The following is a 24,382-nucleotide window of genomic DNA, read 5'->3' as shown; positions in this document are numbered from 1 at the left end:
TGGCATTCTGAAAGTAAGTCACTGAGCTTAGCTGCACGCTTTGCATCACTGTTTTCACAGCCATTTATGACTTGAATCACAAGCAAATCCCATCACTTTCAACATCATTTGCATCGACGCTCAGCAGTTACACTATAAGCTTGGATTAAATCCAATAGGTTTCAGACTGCAAAGAATGCAGTGCGTTTGGGCCTGTCAGGGCAAAGTGGCAAAGCTAGAAATGAGGGAAAGTGGGCAGTCAGGCAGGCAGGCAGTACAGAGCAGAGTGTCATGAGGTTCAAGGGGACACACACCATTAGTAGAGAGTGTAGATGGGGGGTTCTTTGGGGGGGTGTGTGAGAGAGGGCACAGGCCTTGAGGTCTTGGGGGGTTCAGAGATGATGTCTGTGGTGTCTGTGGTGTCTGTGGTGTCTGTGATGTCCGTAGTGACTGTGATGTCCGTAGTGTCTGTGGTGTCTGTGGTGTCTGTAGTGTCTGTAGTGTCTGTGGTGTCTGTGGTATCTAGTGTCTGTGGTATCTGTAGTGTCTGTGGTGTCTGTAGTGTCTGTGGTATCTAGTGTCTGTGGTGTCTGTGGCAGTGAGCGGCGTCTAAAAGGGGGTGACTCAGTACCTCACCCCAGCCTCGCCGCCGCGGCTGATGCTGCTTCTGGGAAAGCTTCCTCTCCAGCCCACGGATGTCCGAGTCCAGCTCCGCCTCGAAGCGGTTCAGCTCCGACACCAGCGTCGCCTGAGCAACGCGACCACGGAAACACAACATTAAACGAATAGTCATAAATGAACGGCTGAGGTTGTCGTGACATTAAGAGAAAAGGACATTATATAGCTTAAGCAACAACCCGTGACACAAATTCAATATCCTGAATGGCGGAGATACAGTGTTCTAGACTACAGAACAGCTGTGGTCTGCTCACAAGACTCCATAAAGTTTACCTCCATAAAACATTGTTCATTGGCTGGCCACAGTGCATACCTAGAGGACTAAAGACGCTTTGAGAGCTGAGGGATGTAAGGACAAACAGACCCACATGCACACACGCACGCACACACACACACACACACACACACACACTCACACACTCACACACACACACACACACACACACACAGACACACACACACACACACACACACACACACACACACACACACACACACAGACACAGTGTGTGTACACTTGCATTCAGAGGGACATGGGTATGTTTCCATTCCACTGGGGAGATCCACTGCTTTCACGTCTGTGTGTGTGCTTAGCAGTGATGAATGGCACTCACCTCTATGGAGGGGGAGCGTGGCTGCTCAGGGGTCCTCTGTACCTGGAGCTGCGAGTGAGCAAGACAAACACTGTGAGCAAAACCAGAACCTGGCCTACAAGCATGCTATCAGCCACAAAATACTCAAATGGGTCAGCAATTATGGCAACGTAGTCGTCGTATTTCTTTATAACTAGACAGTCTCTTAAAACACATGCCAAAACTGTTTGGAAAGTGGAAGGAATACACTTAGGCAGCATTTCAGACACATGTTTACACAACAGTGACTTTTCCAAAGGTATGAATAAACACATAAACACTCCAACACAAACACTTCAAAACGAGTCTGGACCTTCTTCCATGGTCCCTCACAGACAAGTAACTGCCTCCAGACCCCGCTCACACACAACAGGGGCCAGGGTGGGCCAGACTTCAATCTGATTCATGTCATTAATTATCTGCCAGTTACCCGGCTCAAAAGACTCCACAGACTCAACATCGCAGACTTCATTTGCAAGGCACCTTAAAGAGCGACACCATGTAAATGATGTGCAAAAGAAGCCCCCGGAGAGAAGGATTTACGCAAGGCATTCCTCACGAGGCTAAAAGGCCTCACAATGAGAGTCCTCCTTGGCAGAACTGGGTGCTCTCAGAGCCAAGAGCGTCGCGGAGACACTCACCCTGCGGATCACAACGACGCCGTCGGGCCAGTGATGTCACTCGGCACTCGGCACTCGACACGGCCCGCGCTCCCGAACCGGGCCCGAGCTAAAAAAAAAAAAACACCGCCGTGACGCTCACGTTGAGGCGCCGAGCCGTGGACGGGCAGCCGAGCCTGACGACCTCCCAGGAGAGGCGAGAGAGGGAGAGTGGCCCGTGAGCTATAGGGATCGGCGGGGTACAGTAGACGAGCGCGAGCGGTTAACAGCCTAATCACTATCACAAGACGCCTCTACCCTGAGACGACTTCGGGCTCCGCGCACGAACAATGATTTCTTTTCTTCTCCCCCGCCGAGTGCCAAAGCTCATTCTCTTCCCAGCAGGGATTGGAACGCGGTGACAAGAGTGTCTCCAACAGCATGGTCCCAGACAAACAAGCGGAGCTCCAACTTACTCAATTTATCTAAGACCACAAACAAAACAAAAAAAGCTCTAAACTAATTCTTCCATGTGTACGACTAGTATGTGTGTATACGCCCACACACACACACATACACAAAAAACAACACCTACACAGTTATACACACAACAACCAAACATCCCATGCAGAACACCTACACTGTATAAACCTAGTGTCCTTTAAGTACTCTTACTATGTGACCCACCAAGAGTTAATACATCTGTCATCTGTGCTATAAATAAGTCGTAACATGCAAAGTTATCTCCTCAATTTGTAACAGGAAAAGTGATAAAGCGGCACTAATCCAATTGTGTCTTAAACTAATTTGCAAATGGCTTGCTCAGTACAGGCAGAAAGTTCAAACTTTTCCGTTCCAAGGACAATGATATTCACTCCCAAACTAGCACACCAAATACTGGCTGACTCAAAACAACTCAAAGACAAATATTTGCAAAACTGTGTGCAATGCCTCATCAACAATCAGCATTTCACTCAGACAAAACCAACATAAAAACAAACTTTCCCAGACACTGCTCTCTCACTGCTAGCTGCATGTGCATGTGCTGTACTGTACATGTGAAATAGCTGAAAAGGTTGTAAGTGTCCCCTGAAACAGGTAGACAGATAGATAGATAGATACTTTATTGATCCCCAAGGGGAAATTCAAGGTCCCAGCAGCTTAAGACACCACACACAACATACATTACAATGTAAACAGGAAAATACAAAGCAAATCAACAAATCAACATGACTAAAGGAGCAGTAAAATACTATAGATAGAGATGTGCATGAATGTACTGAGGATTGGTACTGTGGTCCAGTATGAGGTGTGTGTGAAGTTGGTAGTGCAAATAAGTCCAACAGTGCAAGGCCCCTTACCTGGCTGCTGTTCACGGGGGTGCTGTGAGTGTTGCTCTGTGCAGGTTCAAAGTCGTAAATGCTCTTTGGCTTTGGGTGCTTCTCTCCCACCCCCAGCTCATCACTCCTGTAACATAATCCCCAAAACAAAAATGAAAACACACACACATAAGCATAAGCACACACACTCACAAGCAAACACACACAGTAAGAAGCACACACTCTCTCACACACATGCACACATGCCCGGACAACCACTTTATCAGGTTGTCATAGTCAATGCCGGCAGCAACAGATCCCAACATGTCTGCCAAGCTCTTGTTTTTTTTTCTACCCTGTCTATTCCACCTTTCCATGAGTTTCCATTGGAATTTGTGTGGGCTGTCTAGCAGTAGACCCTGCTCATAGTAATCACAGGTCATGTGTGAGTTTCGAAATGGTTTACCTCATGCAGAGAGCATGGCGGTTTGTAACAAAGAGCTATATTTATGCTCTTGCCGTTACTTCACCTGACCCCAAATATTGAGACAAACACTGGTGTTACGGCTGGGACTGACTAAGGAGCCACCGCCAGACTACTCATTCACACCCTGCTTGATATTTATGCATACACACCCAGTTAAAGATATCATACACAGACACACCTCTCTCTCCCTGTCTCTATCTCCCTCCCTCTCTCTCTCTCTATCTCTCTCTCTCCTCTCTACATATCTCTAACTCCGCATCCCTCTCCACACCCAAAACACACTCATTTACTGATTCCACTGAAACTCATATGATTCTGTATAAGGTGCTGTTTTTTTTTTAATACATCTCTGTGTCCAGATAGGGACAACACAGTTTGTGCTGTTTTCTTTTTTAAAATTGTATACACAATATGAAACTCCTGGGACTCTGTGATTAGTCATTTCATGACTCTGTTCCACCTCCCGCGTCTCCAGCTCACCAGTCAGGCAGGGATCCATACGGGTCCAGGGTGAAGATGTCCTTCCCCTCCGCAGGCCAGTCTACCTTCACCGGCTCTGGCTGCTGGCTCCCTATGGGAACGGCACACACACAACAGTTAGTGTTACTTACATATACTGATGAGGTTCATCTATTATCCGTGATGGAGTTTTCCAGAAAATCTGAAACCAAGACTCACTTTCTGCTGACCAATACTCCATTTCATCTGTAGCAAGAAGGAAATGACATCTGTGTTAATATGATTTACACAAGTTATTTCCTTTTCCCATCATCATTATTTGCCACTCTCTGTATCATTATATCACACCTTTAGTTCATGCCTCTTGTTATTAAAAGGGTGTCATAAGAGGGGGAGAAATAAGAAGGCACACTCCTGTTGAAAACAACACAACTTAAGCTTCCAGATAGGGACGACACAGTTTGTGCTGTTTCCAACACACTCAGTTTAAGAAGAGTATACAGTACTCCTCCTACTGTATGTGGCTATCCTGTTCTTCATATACTGTAACTCTGAAGTGTCTGTGTATTTGGGTTTGCTTGTTTGTGGCTTGACGGTGTACACATACATATGTCTGAGCGTTGTAGTACATTGCTTCTTGCTGTTATATAGCCTGTTACCCTGCATAATGTTCCAACTGAGAATCTATGAACTGAATGAAGAGAACCAGTTTTCTGCTTCTGTTTAAGACTGTACAAATGGTAAAGTTCTGAAAACGGGAGGAGTGAGGGAGGGGTGGATCAAGCAGTGTCTATATAATGTATGCATTCCAGGACTCATTGGGCCATATGAATGATTGATATCAGTATCATACCTCCCCCTGCCAGTTCGCTCCGAGCAAAATGAGGTGAGCACATCTAAAGTAGCAGCAGAGGTTTGACCTCATAATGTAAGATCTGCTGCTCCCTAGTTTGGCTCTGCAGTTGAGTTGCATTCCAGCGGCATTAGGAAAGTATTGCAGTCTGGCCAATGGCTGTATTAATCAAGCAAGACTTCCAGCTTTACCACAGAGTAACACGATCTCTGGTGTCTGAAGTATGGTACCACATTCACAACGGCAGTGTAACAGTTCAACATGATTTTTTTCCCCTTTCCTATAGACAACAGTAGTTTTTAATTCTACTTCTGCTACGCGTCTTGATCCAACTGAATTCAGAGTGAAACACTTAGTTTTCGTAGGCTACATTCATGACATTTTCCGGAGGAGTGTTTGGTTCATTTGGCATTTTGCTCTGGAATTCATCAGGGTGAGAGGTGAGACAGACATGTGAACACTGAAGCAGCTATTTCTCTTAATATGAGCCTTTAGGCTCCCAGGATGCTGTTCACTTCAGCTCAGCAATAACAAAGGCTGACAGAAAGGAATTTTCTCTTGCTGTGTGCTGCTATCAGTATGTGTGTGTGTGTGTCTGTGTGTGTGTGTGTGGTGTGTGAGCGAGAGAGAGAGAGAGAGAGAGAGAGAGAGAGAGAGAGAGAGAGAGAGAGAAAGAAAGAAAGAGAGGGAGGGAGGCATTGGAGTGAGAGAAGGAGAGAAAAGAAGGAGAAAAGAGATGGAGAAATAATACCTTCTGGCCTCTTATGGATCTGTCTGAACATGCTCTTGTACCAGTCTTTGGGTTTGTTCACACTCTGCGGGAGAGAAAGACAATGAGGAGCTGAGTGGAAATACCACTGAACACATAGATAACAACAATTGATTGACACTATACAGCCACCTCAGTGGTATCATTCTGTAGAATACAGCACAATAGACCATACTGCATGCTGTCTACACTGTATTCATTCATTATTCAAAGGCATAGACACTCAAGGTTCCACTGGGGAGGAAACACTAGCCAATACATGCTATGTCCTGATCAGTGTGGATACTTCTATCTGCATACTAAATACATGCTCAAAACAAATGTGTTGAAAACAACACAACTTGCGTTGTTTATAATAATGTACATCTCTGTGTCCAGATATAGGGACAACACAGTTTGTGCTGTTTTCTTTTTTATTTGTTACACAATATGTGCTGTGTTGTTTCAACATGTTTGTTTTAAGAGAGTGTGCATGCTGCTGATTGTCAGTGTTTTAAATGCGCATAGTCAGGGGTTTGGCATTGTCCACCACAGTACTTTCTGAGGTGGAGTGAACATGCTGTTTCCCTGAATCATGACCATTAATCTCCTCATTACAGCGTGTTAGATGAGTAAAGTGACCATGGACCTCTGATCTCTATGACTCACATTAAACTATTATGAGCAATTACAAGGGTTTGGGTGGACCATTTCACAGAGTGAGCAAAGCATATACTCAGCAAGACATGCGCATACACTTGATGTGCAAACTACTGATAAGGCTTCAGTTCTACAAGGACTAACGCTATTTCAGGGACATTTCGACACCAGTGAGAGATGATAAGACAGGATGAGCTCAGCCTTGACTGACCGATCTGGAGGCTATAGGCATGCCTGTCTCGTCCACAGGGCCGATGCCAGAGAACTTGATGAATCGCTCCTCTCTGGTCGCTGGTCTCCGTGGAAGGGTGGAAGATCCCCCAGATTGACCATTGGACATCATTCCTTTAGTTGAAAAAGAGAAAAATGATCTCAATAATTTCACTGCTGTACACACTGGATCGTGGAACAGTCAATGTAACCACAATCCCCATGCTATGGAAAGCTATTAATTATGTACAACATACACGCATTTCCATGTATAGTTTAGAACTACAGAAACTCCAACTGTTCATCAAACAGCATTGTTTTCACCACTAGTGGGCCACAGAGAGCCTGTGTTTAAACGGTTGGGAGTGCATGCAGTTGGGGAATAACTGTCCTGTCATACAAGTGGGTTACAATTTACATGAAAATATCTACATTAGAGTCACATGACTGTCATGAACGTGTCATAAACATCATAAACAAGTGATAAACGTTTATGACATGACGCTTCTGTCATTAACGTCATTCGTTTTTTGTCACGACAAATTAGGTTTAGGGTTAGGATCAGGGTCCATGTATCATGACAGTGTCATGTGTTTATGACAGTGTCATGTCACTCTTATGCAGATACCTTTAAGTAAAGTGTTAACTAAAAGTAGATAGTTCTGAGAGAAGTTTTACCACTATACTATACAGCATTGATCAGATATTGATATGTTTCTGTGTGTTATTTATGATGTCTATTTCTTTTAATTCTCAATTCTGCAAGACTTGTTTAAATAATAATAAAAAAAAAAACATACCTATTTGCGAAGGGCCGTAGTAAGATCCAAAACTTCGAGGTGGATAGTTATTGCCATTCACTTCTGCCACCTAATAGCAGACAACCAAAAAAAACCCCATCAAACTTAAAGACTTGTGGACCAACCCTGTACTCAGCCAATCACAGACCATATAACAGATGACTCAACAATAATTAACCAGCACACAAAACATTTCCTCTTATATTCAGGGAAGACCATGCAATGCAGCAGAGTACCACTAGGTGGTAGTGTTGCTTAATCGCTGGCCTTGGTCAGAATAATCTACTGAAAAACACACAGCAGTTCAGCATTTATAGCTACGATCTATCTTTGGAAAACATTGAGTGCAAATGCAATGGGCCATAAAATAGGGTAATCTGTAGTTGATTGACTTTCACTGAGGAGCTAAAGAACCTGATGACTAAAACACTAGTCCACTGCAGTACACTAAAGGTGAAAGTCTGCCTATATTTTATGCTATGCTAACATTGCCTGGCATGGTGATTACATAACCATTATACAGTTACTGATACAAGCTGCTACTGGCCTTCTCTTGTGGATGCTGGGCCATGCGGAATGGGCTGAGCGGCGGGGTGGGCAGGCCAGGTGAGATCAGCACTTCCTGGGTCAGATCCGGAGCGGTGAGAAGCTGCTGCTGGGGTCTAGTGTGTGGCTGTCCCTCGTCTGAGAACACAATCCGTGAGCCATTCAGATGGTTATGCACCTCCACCTGTCGCTAGCATGGGAGAGAGAGAGAGAGACAGAGAGAGAGAGAGAGAGAGAAAGAGAGAGTTACAGGAAAGTACCGAACCTGGGTGCCCACATCCCTTCAATTCCTCTTCTGTCCTCCACGCAGGTTTACGAACCAGCTGGAGAGATGAAGACTATTAAGGACCAGTACAGAAAGATAGGACCGCTAAACCGTAACACAGCACACACAACACCTACTGTACACACTCTCTCCTCTCCTCTTTCTCCTAGTTAAGGTATGTCTCCTTTCTTCCGAGACTAATTGGACCTTGTTGACCAGGTTTTGGTGAGGCCCGTAATTTATTTAAAGCGGTGAGCGTAGGACGAGCCGATCCACCCTCTCCATCATCTCTTTAGCCAGGCCCGGAGAAAGGCCCCATTGTGGCTAAGCGGTCCGAGGGTGAAAGCGGATAGGCTCATTATGGCCCCATTAGAAGCCTATTCGGGGGGGGCACTCTCCCGCTCCCTCCCAGGCCAAGAGGCGTTGCCGGGGCAAGGGGGGTCAGAAGGGGGTCGCCCCCATCAACCATCAGAGAGAGAGAGAGAGAGAGAGAGAGAGAGAGAGAGAGAGAGAGAGAGGCTCGCTGACCGAGCTCTCGATCACGTCCCCTTTCGCAAGGCCCCCCTCGTCGCCATGGTGACCGCTCGCTCGTCAGTCCATCCCTGGGTGCCGCCACCCCCCCTCCCTCCCCCTCCTCCTCCTCCTCCTCCTCCTCTCGCAGACCTGACTCCTGCATGTTTGTGTGCGAGAGAGGACCGGCGGAGCTGCAGGGGTCATGGGAAGATCCTTTGGTTTCTCACCAAGTGTGAAACTGTATCTCGTAAAAATCAGGGAGATGCCATTGTGAAGAGCAGGGACAGCGCCATTTGCATGGAAATACAAGACTCGCCATAAATAGCTCCCCCTTTCACCCGCTCTAGTACATCTTGGTCTTGTTGCTGCATCTTTTAGGCCCAATTGAGGAGAAAAATAACAGTTTTGGAAGCTTTCAAAGGTATCCGAGACATGCGAGACAAATGCAATTGACTGAGAAAAAAAACTCACACAAGGAGACTTCTCTGTGTTTAGCACAAAAGAGAGCATTTTTTAAACGTTTCTTTAGAAAAGGCTGAAGGGAGGGGACAGATCCCCAGACTACAGTCAATAAATGTTCCCCATATTTAGTCTGTTTCTTCTGATTACACTGGCATACCTGTGGCTGCATGTCATCGGAATTAGTCTTGATTGCTGATGGTCACCAACAGGATTTTCACAACTGTGAAAGGGAAAAAAGAAAAAGAAAACATTTGTTAGTAGTACATTACACCTCACTGATACAGTTGACCATGTTTCCAAACAGTTTATTTACACACAAATACACCAGTTTGGAAACACAAGCTTGACAAAATAGTTCAGATGGTTGAGACTAGAATATAATATAATTTAATCTAATCCTCCTCCTTGACCTCACACCCTGACTGATAATGGAACTCTCGTAATGAAATGTCGTTTAGTGAGAGCCTAAATGAAAGCACTCGAATGGCGCTATTTCCAAGCCTGTGATGTGTTTGTCTGCATTCCTTTCACCTTAACTTTATCGAGTTATCCCATTTGGCATCCACTATGTCACCTCACTGCTGAGTTGCCCCTCCACAGGCACCAGGTGACCATACAACATGAAGCTAAGCAAGCGCCAGGATGGACAACAACACACAGGCTATAGAGACGTCATGTCTTTGCCTTTGTGTTATTTTCTACCACTGAAAAGCTGTCAGGAGTGAGAAGGTATATATCTTCCAACCGAGTTTATATACCCAGCAAGAACACATTTCTACTTGAAGTTAAATGCTGTTGATGGAGTCCCATGAGGTGGAAAAGATCTCCATCTTTCCCCTGTCACCATAGCAAACCCCATACCAAAACAATGACACTGAGTCACAAGCTTGCGGGATTCTTCCATAACATAACACATACCCGGGACAGTCCCGGGTCCACCAGCCAAACTGAGCAAAAAAAAAAAAAAAAAAAAAAAATACAGAACTATGCTGGAAAAAAAAGTAGAGGGAAGCTAGAAGAGGATTAAAAAAAAGGCCTTCAAGTTCAAATGTCCGGCACCTTAGCAAAGCAGATTAGGAAAGCTGATTCCACTTCAAAGGAGCGCAGAATCGAACAGAGGGGGTAATTTCCGCTCAAGTGTGAGGCAATCTCCTTTCCCTCGGTATCTGAATAGGGTCAGTAGTAACTATGTAGGTTGGCATGGAAACCCGGGACCTGCGCCCTCTGAAATGATCACTACTTTCCGTCTAGGGGTCAGCTTTCAGCCGTTTAGAATGTGAGTGTTTCAACTGTACGAAGATGAGTTTTCCAAGCGCTGTCTAAAACGGAACATTACGGCGTCTAACGACTGCGGTCAGTGTCCTCCGACTGCCATATCCAGTGTCCTGTGGTCCAAATCACACACTGCTAGTCCCCCCTGCACATGGGAATAACTAGCCTTCGCTATGCAATCTTAAGCAGATGTGTCTCCCCAAATGACTCATAACCCCTGACTGTGCTGCATTACATAACAGGAAGAACAGCTCAGCTCAGTTCAGCACAGTGTGTGTGTGTGCGTGCGTGTGTGTGTGTGTGTGTGTGTGTGTGTGTGTGTGTGTGTGTGTGTGTGTGTGTGTGTGTGTCCAGCATCTTGTGTCTTGTGTCCAGCATTTTTCAAGATGATGCACGTCCCCCTGACGCTGATAAATTATCATTCTTTGTCCAACACTGACTCACTGACTCCACAGATAACAAAATGTTAAATGCTGGTAGAGTAGGCTTATCTGCATGTGAGGGAAATGATACCAAGCTCCCCCATATCTTTGGATTATTGTGGTCTCCCCGTGACAGTACAATCACTGCTGACATTTTCATCATCTGATGAAAGATTAAATTTTATATCAAAAAGGTCAATCTCTGAACCACAGCAGAAAGGGTGATCCATCCTTTAACCCTTCCCTATCAAACTGTCTTAAAATCTACAGTTTGTTTTGAATAAACCACGCTAACCAGACCACACTGGCATGTCTGTTTGACTTGTTTAAGTCTTTTAAACCCATTCATGATCAACACTTTCCCACAGTCAAGTCTGCAAAATGTCTCCCATTTCTGCTTCTCAGAGGGTCGGCCTTTAAGGCAAATAACGACACGGGGAAAGAGGCTGGAAGGAGGAAAACAAGTCCTTAAATCAGTGGAGCCCCTCGAAACAGACCAAGCCTTAAAAAGCTGGTGAGGCCGCTTGGCCTGCTCCGCACTGCGTCTGGCTCCTGAGGCTTTCATTACCTAAATGAGTATTGAGGGGGGAGTGCAGGAGAAGCCAGGAGCTCCAGCTCTCTAAGTCCAGCGCTCACTCTCTCTCTCTCTCTCTCTCTCTCTCTCTCTCTCTCTCTCTCTCTCCAAAGCCCGACGCTCTCGCCAAAACCGAGGAGAGAGCCGAGCCGAGAGCCAACCTAATAAGGTCAATTCAGCCCTCTCATATCTGGCTCAAGAATTCACAGGAACACACGCATGCAGACCAGAAATAGTGTTTACTTTGAACACCCTACACATTCTTATCGGCTTACAAGCACTGAAGTGCACTTCCCCATGCAAGAGGCGGAAAACACCCTTGGGTAGGGGTGGTGCACCCTGGGAGACCTGCTTCAGGGGAGCCTGTTTGTTTGGCTGGGTTACACATTAACAGAGATGTGCTTGTTGTCCTGTTGAATGTGCAGGACATCTTCCAAATCTCAAGGCAAGATATTTACTTCCTCAGCCAAACATGGAGATGGGAGTTTAGAGTGTGGGAGCTGGATTTCTCCAGGGCCTGTTAGGATGGGGATGTCTCGTCTCTGTAAACTTGGCTCGGATATCAGACAGCTTTCGGCGTGCGGTGAGACTGCGTTCTGGCTCCGTGTCAAAAGTTGCAGGCTTTATTGCCAACTCGACACCCTCCGGTCCAGTCACAGTCAATTTCTTGTCTGGTCAGAGGGTCTTGTGAGTGACCAATACTCTCTTGCGACACACTGGATCGGAGACAACTCGTCCCGCTCCCGTAACATGGGGCCAAGTCTGTCAGTAACGTGTTAAACTCAGAAAAAGGCCAAGCCTGCAGCTAGCCAGCGCTGCGCTGCGGTAATGCAATTGTTGTATTTGGAGGTAACAGGATGCAGGAAGACAATGAGACACTTTAATTGGACTCCTGAGGAGGAGCCTCCGCGCAAATCACTCTCACATGGCCTCACGCCTCGTCTACTCTCCTTTCCTTTCCTCCACTCCACTCCTCTTCACTTCTCTCTTCTCTTCTCTTCTTTTCTCTTCTCCTCTCCTTTCTTTTCATTTCCTTTTCTCTTCTCTACACTCCTCTCTTCACACCTCTTTTCCTCTCCTCTACTGTCTTCTGTCCTCTTCACACATCATCTCTTCTCTCTTCTCCTCTCCTCTCTTCAGCACTCCTCTACTCTCATCTCCCCTCCTCTTCTCTCATCTCCTCTCCTCTCCCCTCCTCTTCTCTCTTCTCCTCTCCTCTCCCCTCCTCATCTCTCTTCTCCACTCCTCTCCACTCCTCACTGGGCATCCCTCTGGGCCACAAAGCTGTAAGTGTCAGGGGGATATAGAGGCTCATGTGTATGGAACAGATTCTTGCCCACATGGCATTCGGCTTATTCATGACTTCTTACATCACTGTCGCAATGACACAGACTCATATCTGTATTGTTGACGTTTGCAGCACAACATACACGCAACAAACATTTCACGTTGTCATGTTGGAATGCAATTTCTGACTGTGACACAAAGCATTGCCCTAATAAGGAACACACCCATGACTGAGTATCATTGGTGGTTTCTAGACTATGATGAGGATATATCCAGACAACAACTCAACAAGACAACATCCCATACTCCACTTGTGGCAATAATAAGTAAGCGGGGGAGCATTAAATCTCAGAGAATAACACTAGCCGACATGGCTGATTAATCCAACAAAGCGAGAAGCCATAGTGGACTTAGAGGCCAATTAAGGCCTCTAAGGATTCAGTATGAAGCTCACATATTGCTCACAAGCACGGTGAGTCAGAGCACTAGGTCAGTGACCAACAGGATACAACCAAGACACACCACACCCTACCCATCCCTCTGCATTACTGTATATAGGCACCATGTTTACATTACAGAGCAAAAAAAAAAGGAGTCTCTCTATTTCATCATGAAAACAAATCCCAGGGCATTCAACTAATTGCACACTCCAACATGCTTGTGAGAACGCAGACTGTACAGTGTCTCATTCAAGATATTTCCCAACCCTCAAAGAAATCATATACTGTACACACTCCTCCTCCACACAGAGGCCTGCAGAATGAGACCAGCTGAAGGACCCACCAAGTCAGGAATGCGAACCATTCAGGCTGCATGAATTAACTATGAGGTTCCCAAATATGTAGCCATTGTGATTCCACCATGACCGACCGTCATATTGAACCACAGTGATTGTGGTATCACTTATAAAGCCCTGTGCATATATTCGCTGGGGCAGTTAACAGCATAAGAAGATGACTTTGCCTAGAAGAGCCCTTGCGTTTTCAATATTTACCAAATTCCAGCAACACTCATTTAGTGAGTCGCACAATTGGTCATTCTCTCCATCTTCCCCATGGAAGGGATGGCGCTCTGACCTTCTGCTCCCCCGGACAAAAGCCACTGTCGTTGGACATGCAGTCAGCAAACAAAGCCATGGGACCTCCCATCTGACAAAAGCTCTCTTCACTTTTGGACGTGCGGTCTACAAACAAAGCCACAGGACCTCCACTAGCACCTCTCCACTGACCATCCACTGATCCACACAACTGTCTATACCACAACAACTACATCAATAAAACCATTTGATGCATGCCATTGATGACACAGAAGAGGGGTCCGATCAGTCAACCGGGGTGACAGCCCCTCAATGCCATTTTCACTGTCCCGATGTCTAAAGAGATGGGCAAGACAACTTTATTTGACCCCTGCCAACATCTGTGGTGTTAACCTCCCCGTCTATGAAAGAAAAGGGCGAGTTAATGATTGCATACGCCGACTGCCCGGCTGCAGCCCAGCTGCCTCTGGACCGATGTGGACGCTGCTCTCTACTTTGTTTGCTTGCATTTGCGGGGTCATTAATTCGATCTGGATTTTTCCAAACAGATACCGATTTGAGCATAAACACAGCTTCAAACATTGCTCCCCGAACGGAAACAAACTACTTTTGGAAGCCAGTGCTGTGTGTGCTTCCTGGATAAACTATGACTAATGATAACATAATGATCCCAATGTTTCCCTGTTACATTTTTTAATTCCCCTGTGTTTATATTTATAGCTATCAAAAGACAAACATGCATGGAACACAACCATGATTCTGAGTAAACAGTCTACAGAGACAACACCAACCAAATAAAACACCATTACAATTCCCTTCGTCCACTGCTCTGTCAGATTCGTACTTCAACAACACCAAAGGAATTCAGCAGTTGCCCCTTCAGCCCTGCGGCAAAGAGGGAAAACAATCTATGCAAACGCAAAAGGAGCAGAAAACAAGAGCGTGAGGAGGGTAAAGAATCTCTTAATGAAAGAATAACAGTGGACACACAGGCCCAGAGACAGAACACCCCAAGCTGGAGAAGAAAAAAAAGAACGCTTCCACCCCCCCCCCATCACTACCCGGGAATTACACCGACAACATTATTATCACCCTCAGACGCTGTCTGACCTCCCCGACTAAAGGTGAATCACTCCGTCTCCCGGCATCTTCGTTCCTCGCAGCAACTTGGCTCACAGAAAAAAAAACAGGAGCGGATCCCATACAAGGATCTGCGCACAGGCTTGCTTATGATGTGTTGTTATTAGGTAAGATATACAAAGTTATCACAGGCGCCTCCGCTTCGCTGCCTTGTATGGTGCTTCAGGCCCTGTTGCCTGGCCATCCAGCCAAGGGAGGCAGAGGACGGTCCTCGCATACCGGTCAGAAATGAAGAGCAGTGGTTTATCTTAAGCCTCCATTCACATGCTAATCGAGCGGCCAGGGGGCAGGCAAAGGCTAGTGTGGGCTGCATATTACTCACATTCTCAGAACGTCGTGGCGTGTTGCCTTTGCAATTGCAGGTCACAAGTCGAGAGGAACACGTCCAAAGCTGTCTGAATAATTTGAGAGCGTCATTTAGTCCACTGCCTTTGAGCACATTGGTGCCTCAGTTCAGCGACATTTTGCATCTGCACACTTCCTCCAGAACTCATGGAACACCCTCACTGTTCCTCCGCACACACACACACACACATCACACACACGGATTTTTCTTTATCCTTTCTTTCTTTTTTGCATATGCAAACATATAGGGCTCTGTGTGTGTATGCCTGTGTGTGTGTGTGCCTGTGTGTGTGTGTGTGCGCGCGCATGCCTGTGTGTGTGTATGCGCCTGTGTGTGCCTGTGTGTGCGCGCCTGTGTGCCTGTGTGCCTGTGTGCGCGTGCGCCTGTGTGTGTGCGTGCGTGTGCACACATGTGTACAGTATGTGCATATGTATATATGTGTGTGGGTGTGGGAGCAAGGAGCAGGTAGGGCTCCCAGACGGATCAGCGCGAGCTCCAGGGATCAGGCCGCGTCTGTGCACAGGCTCTGAGGTGAGGGAGGAGCGCAGTGGCAGCCGGGGCCCCACCGGCCCTTTTGTCAGCAGCGGAGGAGGGAAATGAGCTTGACATCGCTGTCTGCTCGCATTGCCTTTCACCAACACACACCAACACAAGACCATCCAGACCATCAGGGGGGGGGGACATGAGATTAAACACCATGCATGCGGAAGAGAACGCAGACCTAACATGAAGCTCGGAGCTATCTTTCAATAGAGGAAGAAACACTGCCTTAGTTTGTGTTTAATGTGTGTTGAGCAAGGCAGTGGTTATGCAACCAGATTTGTCATTACAGCTGTAGCTGTGAGACAATGCCTCCTCACATCATTAAGAAGAGTAATTAATTGCCTTAACACAAAAGCTTTAATGGGTGTTCTATGGACAGACAAGATAGTATACTGTAGACTACTATTATCAGATTGCCAGGTAGCGACATAACAAACACAAACAACAGAGCCCCTAGAACAACATAAAAGTGCAAGAGCAGAAGTGACGAGACGGAGCGCAGACTAAATCTGGCCTCTGAAAGGCCGTCTCAGGTGTTCTGTGTTTCCTGAATGGCCATCTTAGAACTTTGCCAAGAACCACTTTTATCTTTAACAGTCAGCCAGTCTCTCTCTCACTCTCTTCTCTCTCTCTCTCTCTCTCTCTCTCTCTCTCTCTCTCTCTCTCTCTCTCTCTCTCTCTCTCTCTCTCTCTCACACACACACACACACACACACACACACACACACACAATCATGTAGCAAAATACTGCTTCAGTGTTAGTGTTAGCCAAGGGTAATCTCTGGAGGTTTTCTAGAAGAACACTAATCCAAGTCCAAAGCTGCAGATGTCTGGATAGGAAGACAAGGTGTCTCTTGTATTATAAAATGTGGACAGTTTTACTTCAGATTTATAGTTTTACACATGAGAAGCTTCCCAGGCAAAACAGTGCAAAGTGATATTGTATAAGACAGGGAAACTCACTCATCCAAATGGAGGTGTGTGTTTGCATTTGTATGTGTGAATGTTGGAAAGTTTTGCTATGCTCAGGATCCCTGGGAAAGACGAAAAATCCCCCCCCCCCCCCCCCCCATACACACACGCGCACACACACAGACAGACACACAGAAAGACACACTCACACAGCTCATCTGTCCATTTGAAACAGATGACAATCCAAGGTGCCTTCTCTCTCTCTCTCTCTTTCTCTCTCCCTCTACCTCTCTCTCCCCCTCCCTCCCTCTTTCTCTCTAGCTTCCTTTCCCCCCTTCTCTTTATCTCCTCTCTCTCGCGTAAAACTTGCTCCGCCTGAGTGAGACCTACCGGTTTGGCGGTTGTTGTCGTGGCAACCTCTGAGCCCTGGGTAAAAGCCGCGGTGCCTCTTGGCTGCCTGCTCCGGGGCTTCCTGAATGGGCAGGGCTCTTTGTTGCGATAAGGTGATATTTCAGTGTAGGCTTAAGGATAAGGCAGTGAATACCGTACGGGACCTCCCAAAAGCCACCTCTCTTTCGTCATCCCTTCTTCCTTGTGTTTATTTTTGGCTCTCCCGTCGGTGTTATTCACTCTTTTTATTGACATCAACACGTATTGTCCTTGTGTTTTTCTTGTACTTTTCTATGTACTTCCTTTGCTCTTTGGCTGAGTGGAGTCATTCCATTATTATAGTAATGAATAGTTATGGCAAGCTCACAGGAGCTCGGATGAGTAAGCCTGCCACTGAGTTTCATCATGCCTTCCCAGAGAATATGATCTTGCTCAAACGGTTTGCTTGTTTTTCCACCTTGCACTCACAGAGTCTATGGAACCGTTCCACTCTACATCGATAAACTTAGTGCCGTGGTTTGTTGTAGGTACTTCAGCAATCAACTGATAAAGGAATTCTTACATCACTTTATGAGTCAAATAAACGCTACACCCTACCCTAAACCTGACCCTAAGTCCATTGTGTGCCATGCATTAAAACTACACTGGACCAAAGGAATTCACTGTGAAGTAATACCGGCCCAGGTCTGGCATCTCATATGAGTTTGAGTATGCGTCTGACTGCATGTTGATGGTCACTGTTTGAAGGGGTCCTGACATGACCTTGTACAGGCAACAAAGACGGAGAGAGAGAGAGAGAGATAGATTGATAGAGAGAGAGAAAGAGAGAAAGAGAGAGAGAGACAGATAGATTGACAGAGAGAGAGAGAGCGCACACAGTGGTCTGTGCAAAGTCCTCTGTCTGTGTCTTCCCTTCACAGCTCACAACCCAAACCAAACACAGTGCAGCGGACCCCACGAGCCAGCAATTCAGCCCTTCAGTCTGTCAACACAGCAGGATTAGTCCTGCTCATCAGTCCGGGAACAGCTACTATCTCTGTGCTCTATTACTGGAGGAAGATGAGGCACTTCAGGGCAACTCTGCCCTCAGCCTCCACCCCAAACCATCAACCCCCCTTTTTTTTACTGGGGAAGGGTGTGTGGGTGGTTGTGTGTGGGGGGGGGTTACACTGATAGCAAAATAGAATTACAACAGTGGATTAAATGTCACATAGGGGATTAATAGCCCGTGGGATGAGCAGAGGTGAATTCATGGAGGAGAACTAGCGTAGTCACGGTGTAAGAATGTGTCTCCTCAGCACCAAGGGAACACACACAAACCTGGTCTTCCAGTTTGGTCAAAGAAATTTCACAATATACTGTAAAAAGGGGCTGGCCGTGAAACCCAGATATTCACTAGCTGACAGTCCAGTTTCTGTCATGTGTTGCATGAACAACAAAGCACGAGTGGGCTTTTCATCATTACTTATGCAGTAACAGAAATACTTTAAAAGGCAAATCTTCCTCTTGGTCAAAGATTTCAAAAACGTATGCATAGGCCACTAAATGTAGGCAATGTCTCGTGTGCATTCTGCACTGTTGATCAGCCTAGAAGACAGACGACTCATTTAGTAAACAGTTTGAGTCAGCTCATGGTGAATAATTCAGTGGTTTGGCCGAACACCATGTAACTGTGGTTAATATGGTGTAGTCTTACTGCTGACGTCAGGCTGTTTCAGCTAAAGGCCAGAGTGCCCCTTCTCTCTTCTCCCAATGCAGGCTCCTGTAAAACACTGACATTCTGTTGTTCATAACAAAGTGCTCAGGTCAGTCAATGGTGTGTGTGTGTGTGTGTGTGAGAGAGAGAGAGAGAGAGAGTGTGCGTTTGTTTGTGTGTGTGTGTCTGTGTGTGTGTGTGTGTGTGTGTGAGAGAGAGAGAGAGAGAGAGAGAGAGAGAGAGAGAGAGAGAGTGTGTGTGTGTGTGTGTGTGTGAGAGAGAGAGAGTGTGCGTTTGTTTGTGTGTGTGTGTGTGTGTGTGTGTGTGTGTGTGTCTGTGTGTGTCTGTGTGTGTGTGTGTGTGTGTGTGTGAGAGAGAGAGAGAGAGAGAGTTTGTGTGTGTGTGTGTGTGTGTGTGTGTGTGTGTGTGTGTGTGTGTGTGTGTGTGTGTGTGTCTGTGTGTGTGTGTGTGTGTGTGTGTGTGTCTGTGTGGGTGTGTGTGTGTGTGTGTGTGTGTGTGTGTGTGTGTGTGTCTGTGTCTGTGTGCGTTTGTGTGTGAGAGAGAGCACATTTAATCAGGATGAGGGAGGGAGGCCCAGCAGACCCATCTGATCAGGTTGGTCCTCAGACCCCTGCTGTGAGCTGATTATGGTCACCGTCAGTCTCTGGCCTAGTGAGCTGGGAGAGCACATTCCTCCTCCGTTCCTCCGCTCCGCCAGGTCTCTCTCTTCCACACACACACACACACACACACACCATGGTCTCTCTCTTTCACAGAATCCCTCCACCTCTTCCTATCTCTTCCTTAACTGATGGACCAGTCATTTCCCCTACTGTAACATCGAGCCAAACGGGCGAATCACAACTTAATCCAAAAGCTTGGTTCTCAGCCTTTCCACTTTGGCACACACACACTTTTACTGTCTTGCTTTTCAAGTCCACAGTCAACAGTTCAGCAGAGCATGACAAGGGTTGGCCCATTCAATGTCACAAGTCAAAACAGATAGGTCAATAAGGGTTTGCTCAGATAAGGAAGTCAAACACTCCTTATCCATGCAGCTCCAAAATTATGTTACACTGCAATATGTGTGGGAAGGACAGTGCTGGGCAGTTAAGACATCATTTTCAAATATTCAGGCAAAACAACAACATACTGAATGCTAAATGAAGGCCCTGATCATTCTTCAACAAGTTGTCATAATGGGAAGCCTGAATACTTGGACAGAACTAAAGAGAGTTGCCGTCATACACAGGTCAAATTAGAGGATGGAAAAATCCCAAGCACAATAACTGATAGTCTCACTGGCCTACCAGCATCATATTGTTGTGACATGTGTCAAAAACTATAACAATGACAACATGTGACGCTTACCCAACAACCACAACTGGAATGTGCCCTGACAGACACAAAGAAGTGCTTACGATTTTGCACAGGACCTACAACCTGCCCTTCAGTACTGCACAAAATAACATTCTGCTGAACTATTCATTGTATGTTTACATGAACACATTAACTGACTTAAACATGCAAACAGAAATACAACAGACATAACAAGCTAGGATTTAAAATGCAAAATACTGCCAAGAATATCCCATACAGTTATGCACTTGAAATACATCTCTATGGTTCCAGCATTCTGCTCAGAGTTTTGCGACTGACAGGGGACCTGAACGGAAGAAACACACCCCCTAAAAGCCGCCTCTGCACACATGCACACACACACACACACACACACACACACACACACACACACGTACACACACACAGCTGAGCCAGAGAGAAGTCAGAGATCCAAACTAAAAGACAAAGCAAAAGCTGCCGTAGAGTGGCAGATGAAAGAAAACACCCATGAATGAGACACACACAGTTCCCAACAGAAATAACTATGAGAAAATGTGTGAAACCTACGAGAAAGAGTAAGAACAAGATGAGTACTTACTGAGGAGAGGCACAGCTGTGATCTGAGGACAGAGGGAGGGAGGAGAATGAGAAAGAGAGAAAGAGAAAGAGAGCGGGCGAGTGAGTGAGTGAGCGAGTGAGAGAGAGAGAGAGAGGGAGAGAGAGAGAGAAAGAGTCCTGCTTCGTCTGTCCTGGGACGGGGGAGGCAAAGATAAACTACAAAGAGTGACTCAGCCTACGTATGTGTGAGTTCATGTCTGTGAACGCGTGTGTATGTGTGTGTACATATACGTACATGTGTGTGTGTGCGCATGTGTGTGTGTGTGTGTCTTGATGACTTAGCCTGCTCTCGTCCTGAAACACCCACATCTCTCCAGCTAAAGCTTGTCAGAGGCTCTGTAATAGTTTCCATCCCATCTGCAGCTGGAAATAATAGATTCCCAAGCAGGCACGGGCGCCACGGTTACGCCCTCTTGTGTTCCATCATGAGCAGGGAACAAACTAGGCCATTTCCCTCCTGCCTGTATCAGAGGGCTCGCTGGAGCTCTGGAAATAACACAAGCCTTTGTGTTTCATGAACAAGGGACACTATTGCTCTCAGAAGTACATGCAGAAGTACCAATGCCCACTTGCCCACAGACACTTCATAATATGAATAGAAATACATTCGGGAACAAAGGGAGTTGTTTCCCCTCCCTTGTCTGCGTCTCTGTTCATCTAATGCAGGTTTAAGCCTATGAGCCTTGCGCTCGTATGACTGCTTTGGCAATACAAGCACCCAACTTGTCAAGCCAATGTTTGAAGGAGAGAGAGAGAGAGAGAGAGAGAGAGAGAGAGAGAGAGAGCTACAGTAGCATTTGACAAATTATTTTCTCGCAACTCATTCCAGCTGATGTTGAATTGAAATATTCTCAAAGTACTGAAAGAACAATGACACCACAGAACAAACCAACCAGAACAATGACACCACATTCGTAATTGCAAACAAACTAAGCATATTCAAAAAACTATGAGCAAACATTGCACAAAGTAAACAAGGGCATCATCAACTCCTTTCAGCGATATTAGCAACATGGCAGCCACTTCAAAGTTCCACTTCAATTTCACTTACATTAGCTACAATCATGTTATCATTTTCAACATATAGTGCTAAAGGGACACCCAATTTATCCAGAACTGGCGAAAGGGTTCTTGGTCGTAACCTCAGAGCTAATGTGCATCTACAGGTGAGATTAACAAACTAACAGAGACATTTACTGGATCTCCAGTGCCTTGGGATTTTACAAGACATTGTAATGGAATTACTCCATTGGTTTCACACACACACACACACACACACACACACACACACACACACACACACACACACACACACACACACACACACACACACACACACACACAGAGCGAGGGAGAGAGAGTGAGTGTATGTGTGTGTGTGTGTGTGAGCGAGAGAGAGAGAGAGAGACTCCTACACACAGCTGGAAGACATCATTGTCCATGAGGAATCAGTGTTTCCACACAGAGCTCCAGAGTGCGCCTGGCAGTGAGGAGCAGAAAGGGAAAGGGCCTCTCCAGCCCCAGCCCCAGCACAGGCCCCAACCCCAGCACAGGCCTCAGCACAGGCCCCAGCACAGGCCACAGAAACTGGAGCGTGGCAGCAGCAGCAGCAGCAGCAGGCAGGGAGCAATCAGGACCACAATGACTCATGCTCGGAAACGAAATTCACAATGGACAGAGGTAACAACGCTGCAGATCGGCAATAGCAGGAAATATACGAGTAACGGAAAGTACCAGATCATCGAGTGTGTGGGGGGGGGGGGGGGGGGTTGGGTGGGTTATCCCAAGACATCCCAACATGTGTTTTGCTGCTGTGCAGAAGAATACTACTACGCTTTCAAGGCATTCTGCACCACACTGTGCTGTGCTATCAAGGCTCATTCAACTCTTATCATCCTGAGCAATGCCCAGACAGCAGGCAGCAAACACATCACAGCACAGTTAAGTCAATGACACCAATAATACTGCTTCCTCACATGACACAGAGACTGCGAGAGAGAGAGAGAGAGAGAGAGAGAGAGAGAGAGAGAGAGATTGAGATAAGATCAGAATATTGCAGTCAAATCTTGAGGTACTTTGCTCAGGCAATGCTGGAACACGGTTCATAAGCAGAGTGCCACGCATTTGCTGACTGGCATGGCAGTATTATGTCATCACTGTGGATTAAAGCTAGCTCACCATAACGATGGTGTAATGATTGATATGCTCCTCATGAATCCATGGTACAACCATAACGATGGTGTAATGATTGATACGCTCTTGATTAATCCATAGTAGAGCTGTTTGATGAAGCCCAAAACACTCTACTGCATTTCTCACTTTCACTCATTCCAAATAAATAATTTTTTAGATAGAATTTACAGACAACAAAAAACTCCCTTCTAATATATTTTTACTTTCTTCCTCCACTCTGTATTCAGTACTGCACTGATCGTTCCTCTTTCTCACAAACAATGCCTTTAATTACGCTCTAACATTATGAGCAAACACTTTTATTCAACGAGACTTGCAATAACATTAAACGAAATCCACACACTTCAAGTGATATTGATACAAAATAGCTGTAGTAATGTGACTCACAATTTACAATGCAAAATATTGGTAACAATTCTGTCTAGCACAAGTAAAAGTGAAAACACTACTCACAAGAGGTGATCACGTCTGCCTGGACTAACTGTTGTTGCCTGCAAATCAGTAGCTATGTTTTTCTCCCTCGGGGAAAGGATTCACAGAACAGTTCTCTCTCTCTCTCTCTCTCTCTCTCTCTCTCTCTCTCTGACTCTCTACAGGCGCCTTGGCTGGCAGTGGCCTGGCATCTTCCCATACCCTAAAATCATTCTTCTGCTATTCGGCTGTCACACGCTCGTCCACAGCGGCCCAAGACTGCGATCCAAAGTAAATATTTAACCACCAGACTACGCAATCAACAAGCAAAGGTCACACCTCCCTTCTCTCACACAGACACAAACAGTCACACTCTCTCTTTCCTCTCTCATTCTCCTCAAGTGACTTACTGTAGTGCCACACCTGCCTTTATGTCAGAGAACGTGTCAATCATACAGTATGCAGTGACCTGTTCTTTAATCGGGAGAAACGGGTACCAGAGAAATGTTCAGTTGATTATTAGAGGAGTATGTTAGCTGGGAGTGAACATGTGGAGGAGCTATTAAAGAGAAGAAGATCAGTCATGGCTCTAAATTCTAAATTCTGAAAATTTGGCCAGCAAAAAAAAAATTGAAAAAAAAAATGAAGGCAGCTGATCAGAGGTGTGGACTGTGAGGAGGTCAAAGGGGAAATAGTTCATTTAAAAAAAGCTATGTTGATACTTCATTTAATGTCAAGGCTATACTGCTGTAGATGTTGATGATATCAGAGAGGTCTTAATCAATTCATTTGATCTTCAATTGAATACACATGAATGTGTAGATATGAGTTGTGTGTAAATATTTACACCACAACAGTCCAACATGCTAACCATCAGTGGAAGCAGAAACCAGTAATTACACATGCTGTGTAAATGTTATATAAACACATAAACTTCTCATTCAATTTTTACATACAGTACGTTATATCAGACCAACATGGGTAGCTCTAC

General features: G+C 45.9%; 1 protein-coding gene across 6 annotated transcripts in view; it reads right to left on the bottom strand.

The window, feature by feature from the left end:
• sorbs3 (sorbin and SH3 domain containing 3) overlaps positions 1–23,556 on the bottom strand; it is a 32,857-nt gene extending 9,301 nt beyond the window's left edge. For 3 of the 6 annotated variants that reach the window (XM_062542618.1, XM_062542622.1, XM_062542623.1), the window contains exons 1-11: positions 23,434–23,556; positions 9,368–9,430; positions 7,972–8,160; positions 7,425–7,494; positions 6,626–6,759; positions 5,758–5,821; positions 4,373–4,399; positions 4,175–4,265; positions 3,250–3,355; positions 1,272–1,319; positions 611–727 (exon numbers count right to left, since the gene is read on the bottom strand). In XM_062542618.1, the coding sequence (XP_062398602.1) occupies positions 611–727; positions 1,272–1,319; positions 3,250–3,355; positions 4,175–4,265; positions 4,373–4,399; positions 5,758–5,821; positions 6,626–6,759; positions 7,425–7,494; positions 7,972–8,160; positions 9,368–9,379 (858 nt within the window). In that variant the 5' untranslated portion in view covers positions 9,380–9,430; positions 23,434–23,556. Of the gene's footprint in view, positions 1–610; positions 728–1,271; positions 1,320–3,249; positions 3,356–4,174; positions 4,266–4,372; positions 4,400–5,757; positions 5,822–6,625; positions 6,760–7,424; positions 7,495–7,971; positions 8,161–9,367; positions 9,431–10,269; positions 10,323–20,767; positions 20,790–23,433 lie in introns of those variants that run through there. The other 3 variants (XM_062542619.1, XM_062542621.1, XM_062542620.1) reach the window with 3 other exon arrangements.
• Positions 23,557–24,382: the final 826 nt, after the last annotated feature.

The sequence above is a fragment of the Sardina pilchardus genome, chromosome 8 (assembly GCF_963854185.1).
Source record: "Sardina pilchardus chromosome 8, fSarPil1.1, whole genome shotgun sequence".
Taxonomy (NCBI): Eukaryota; Metazoa; Chordata; class Actinopteri; order Clupeiformes; family Clupeidae; genus Sardina; species Sardina pilchardus.
Note: the sequence above shows the minus strand (reverse complement) of the source record. Positions and strands in the feature narration are given on the sequence as shown.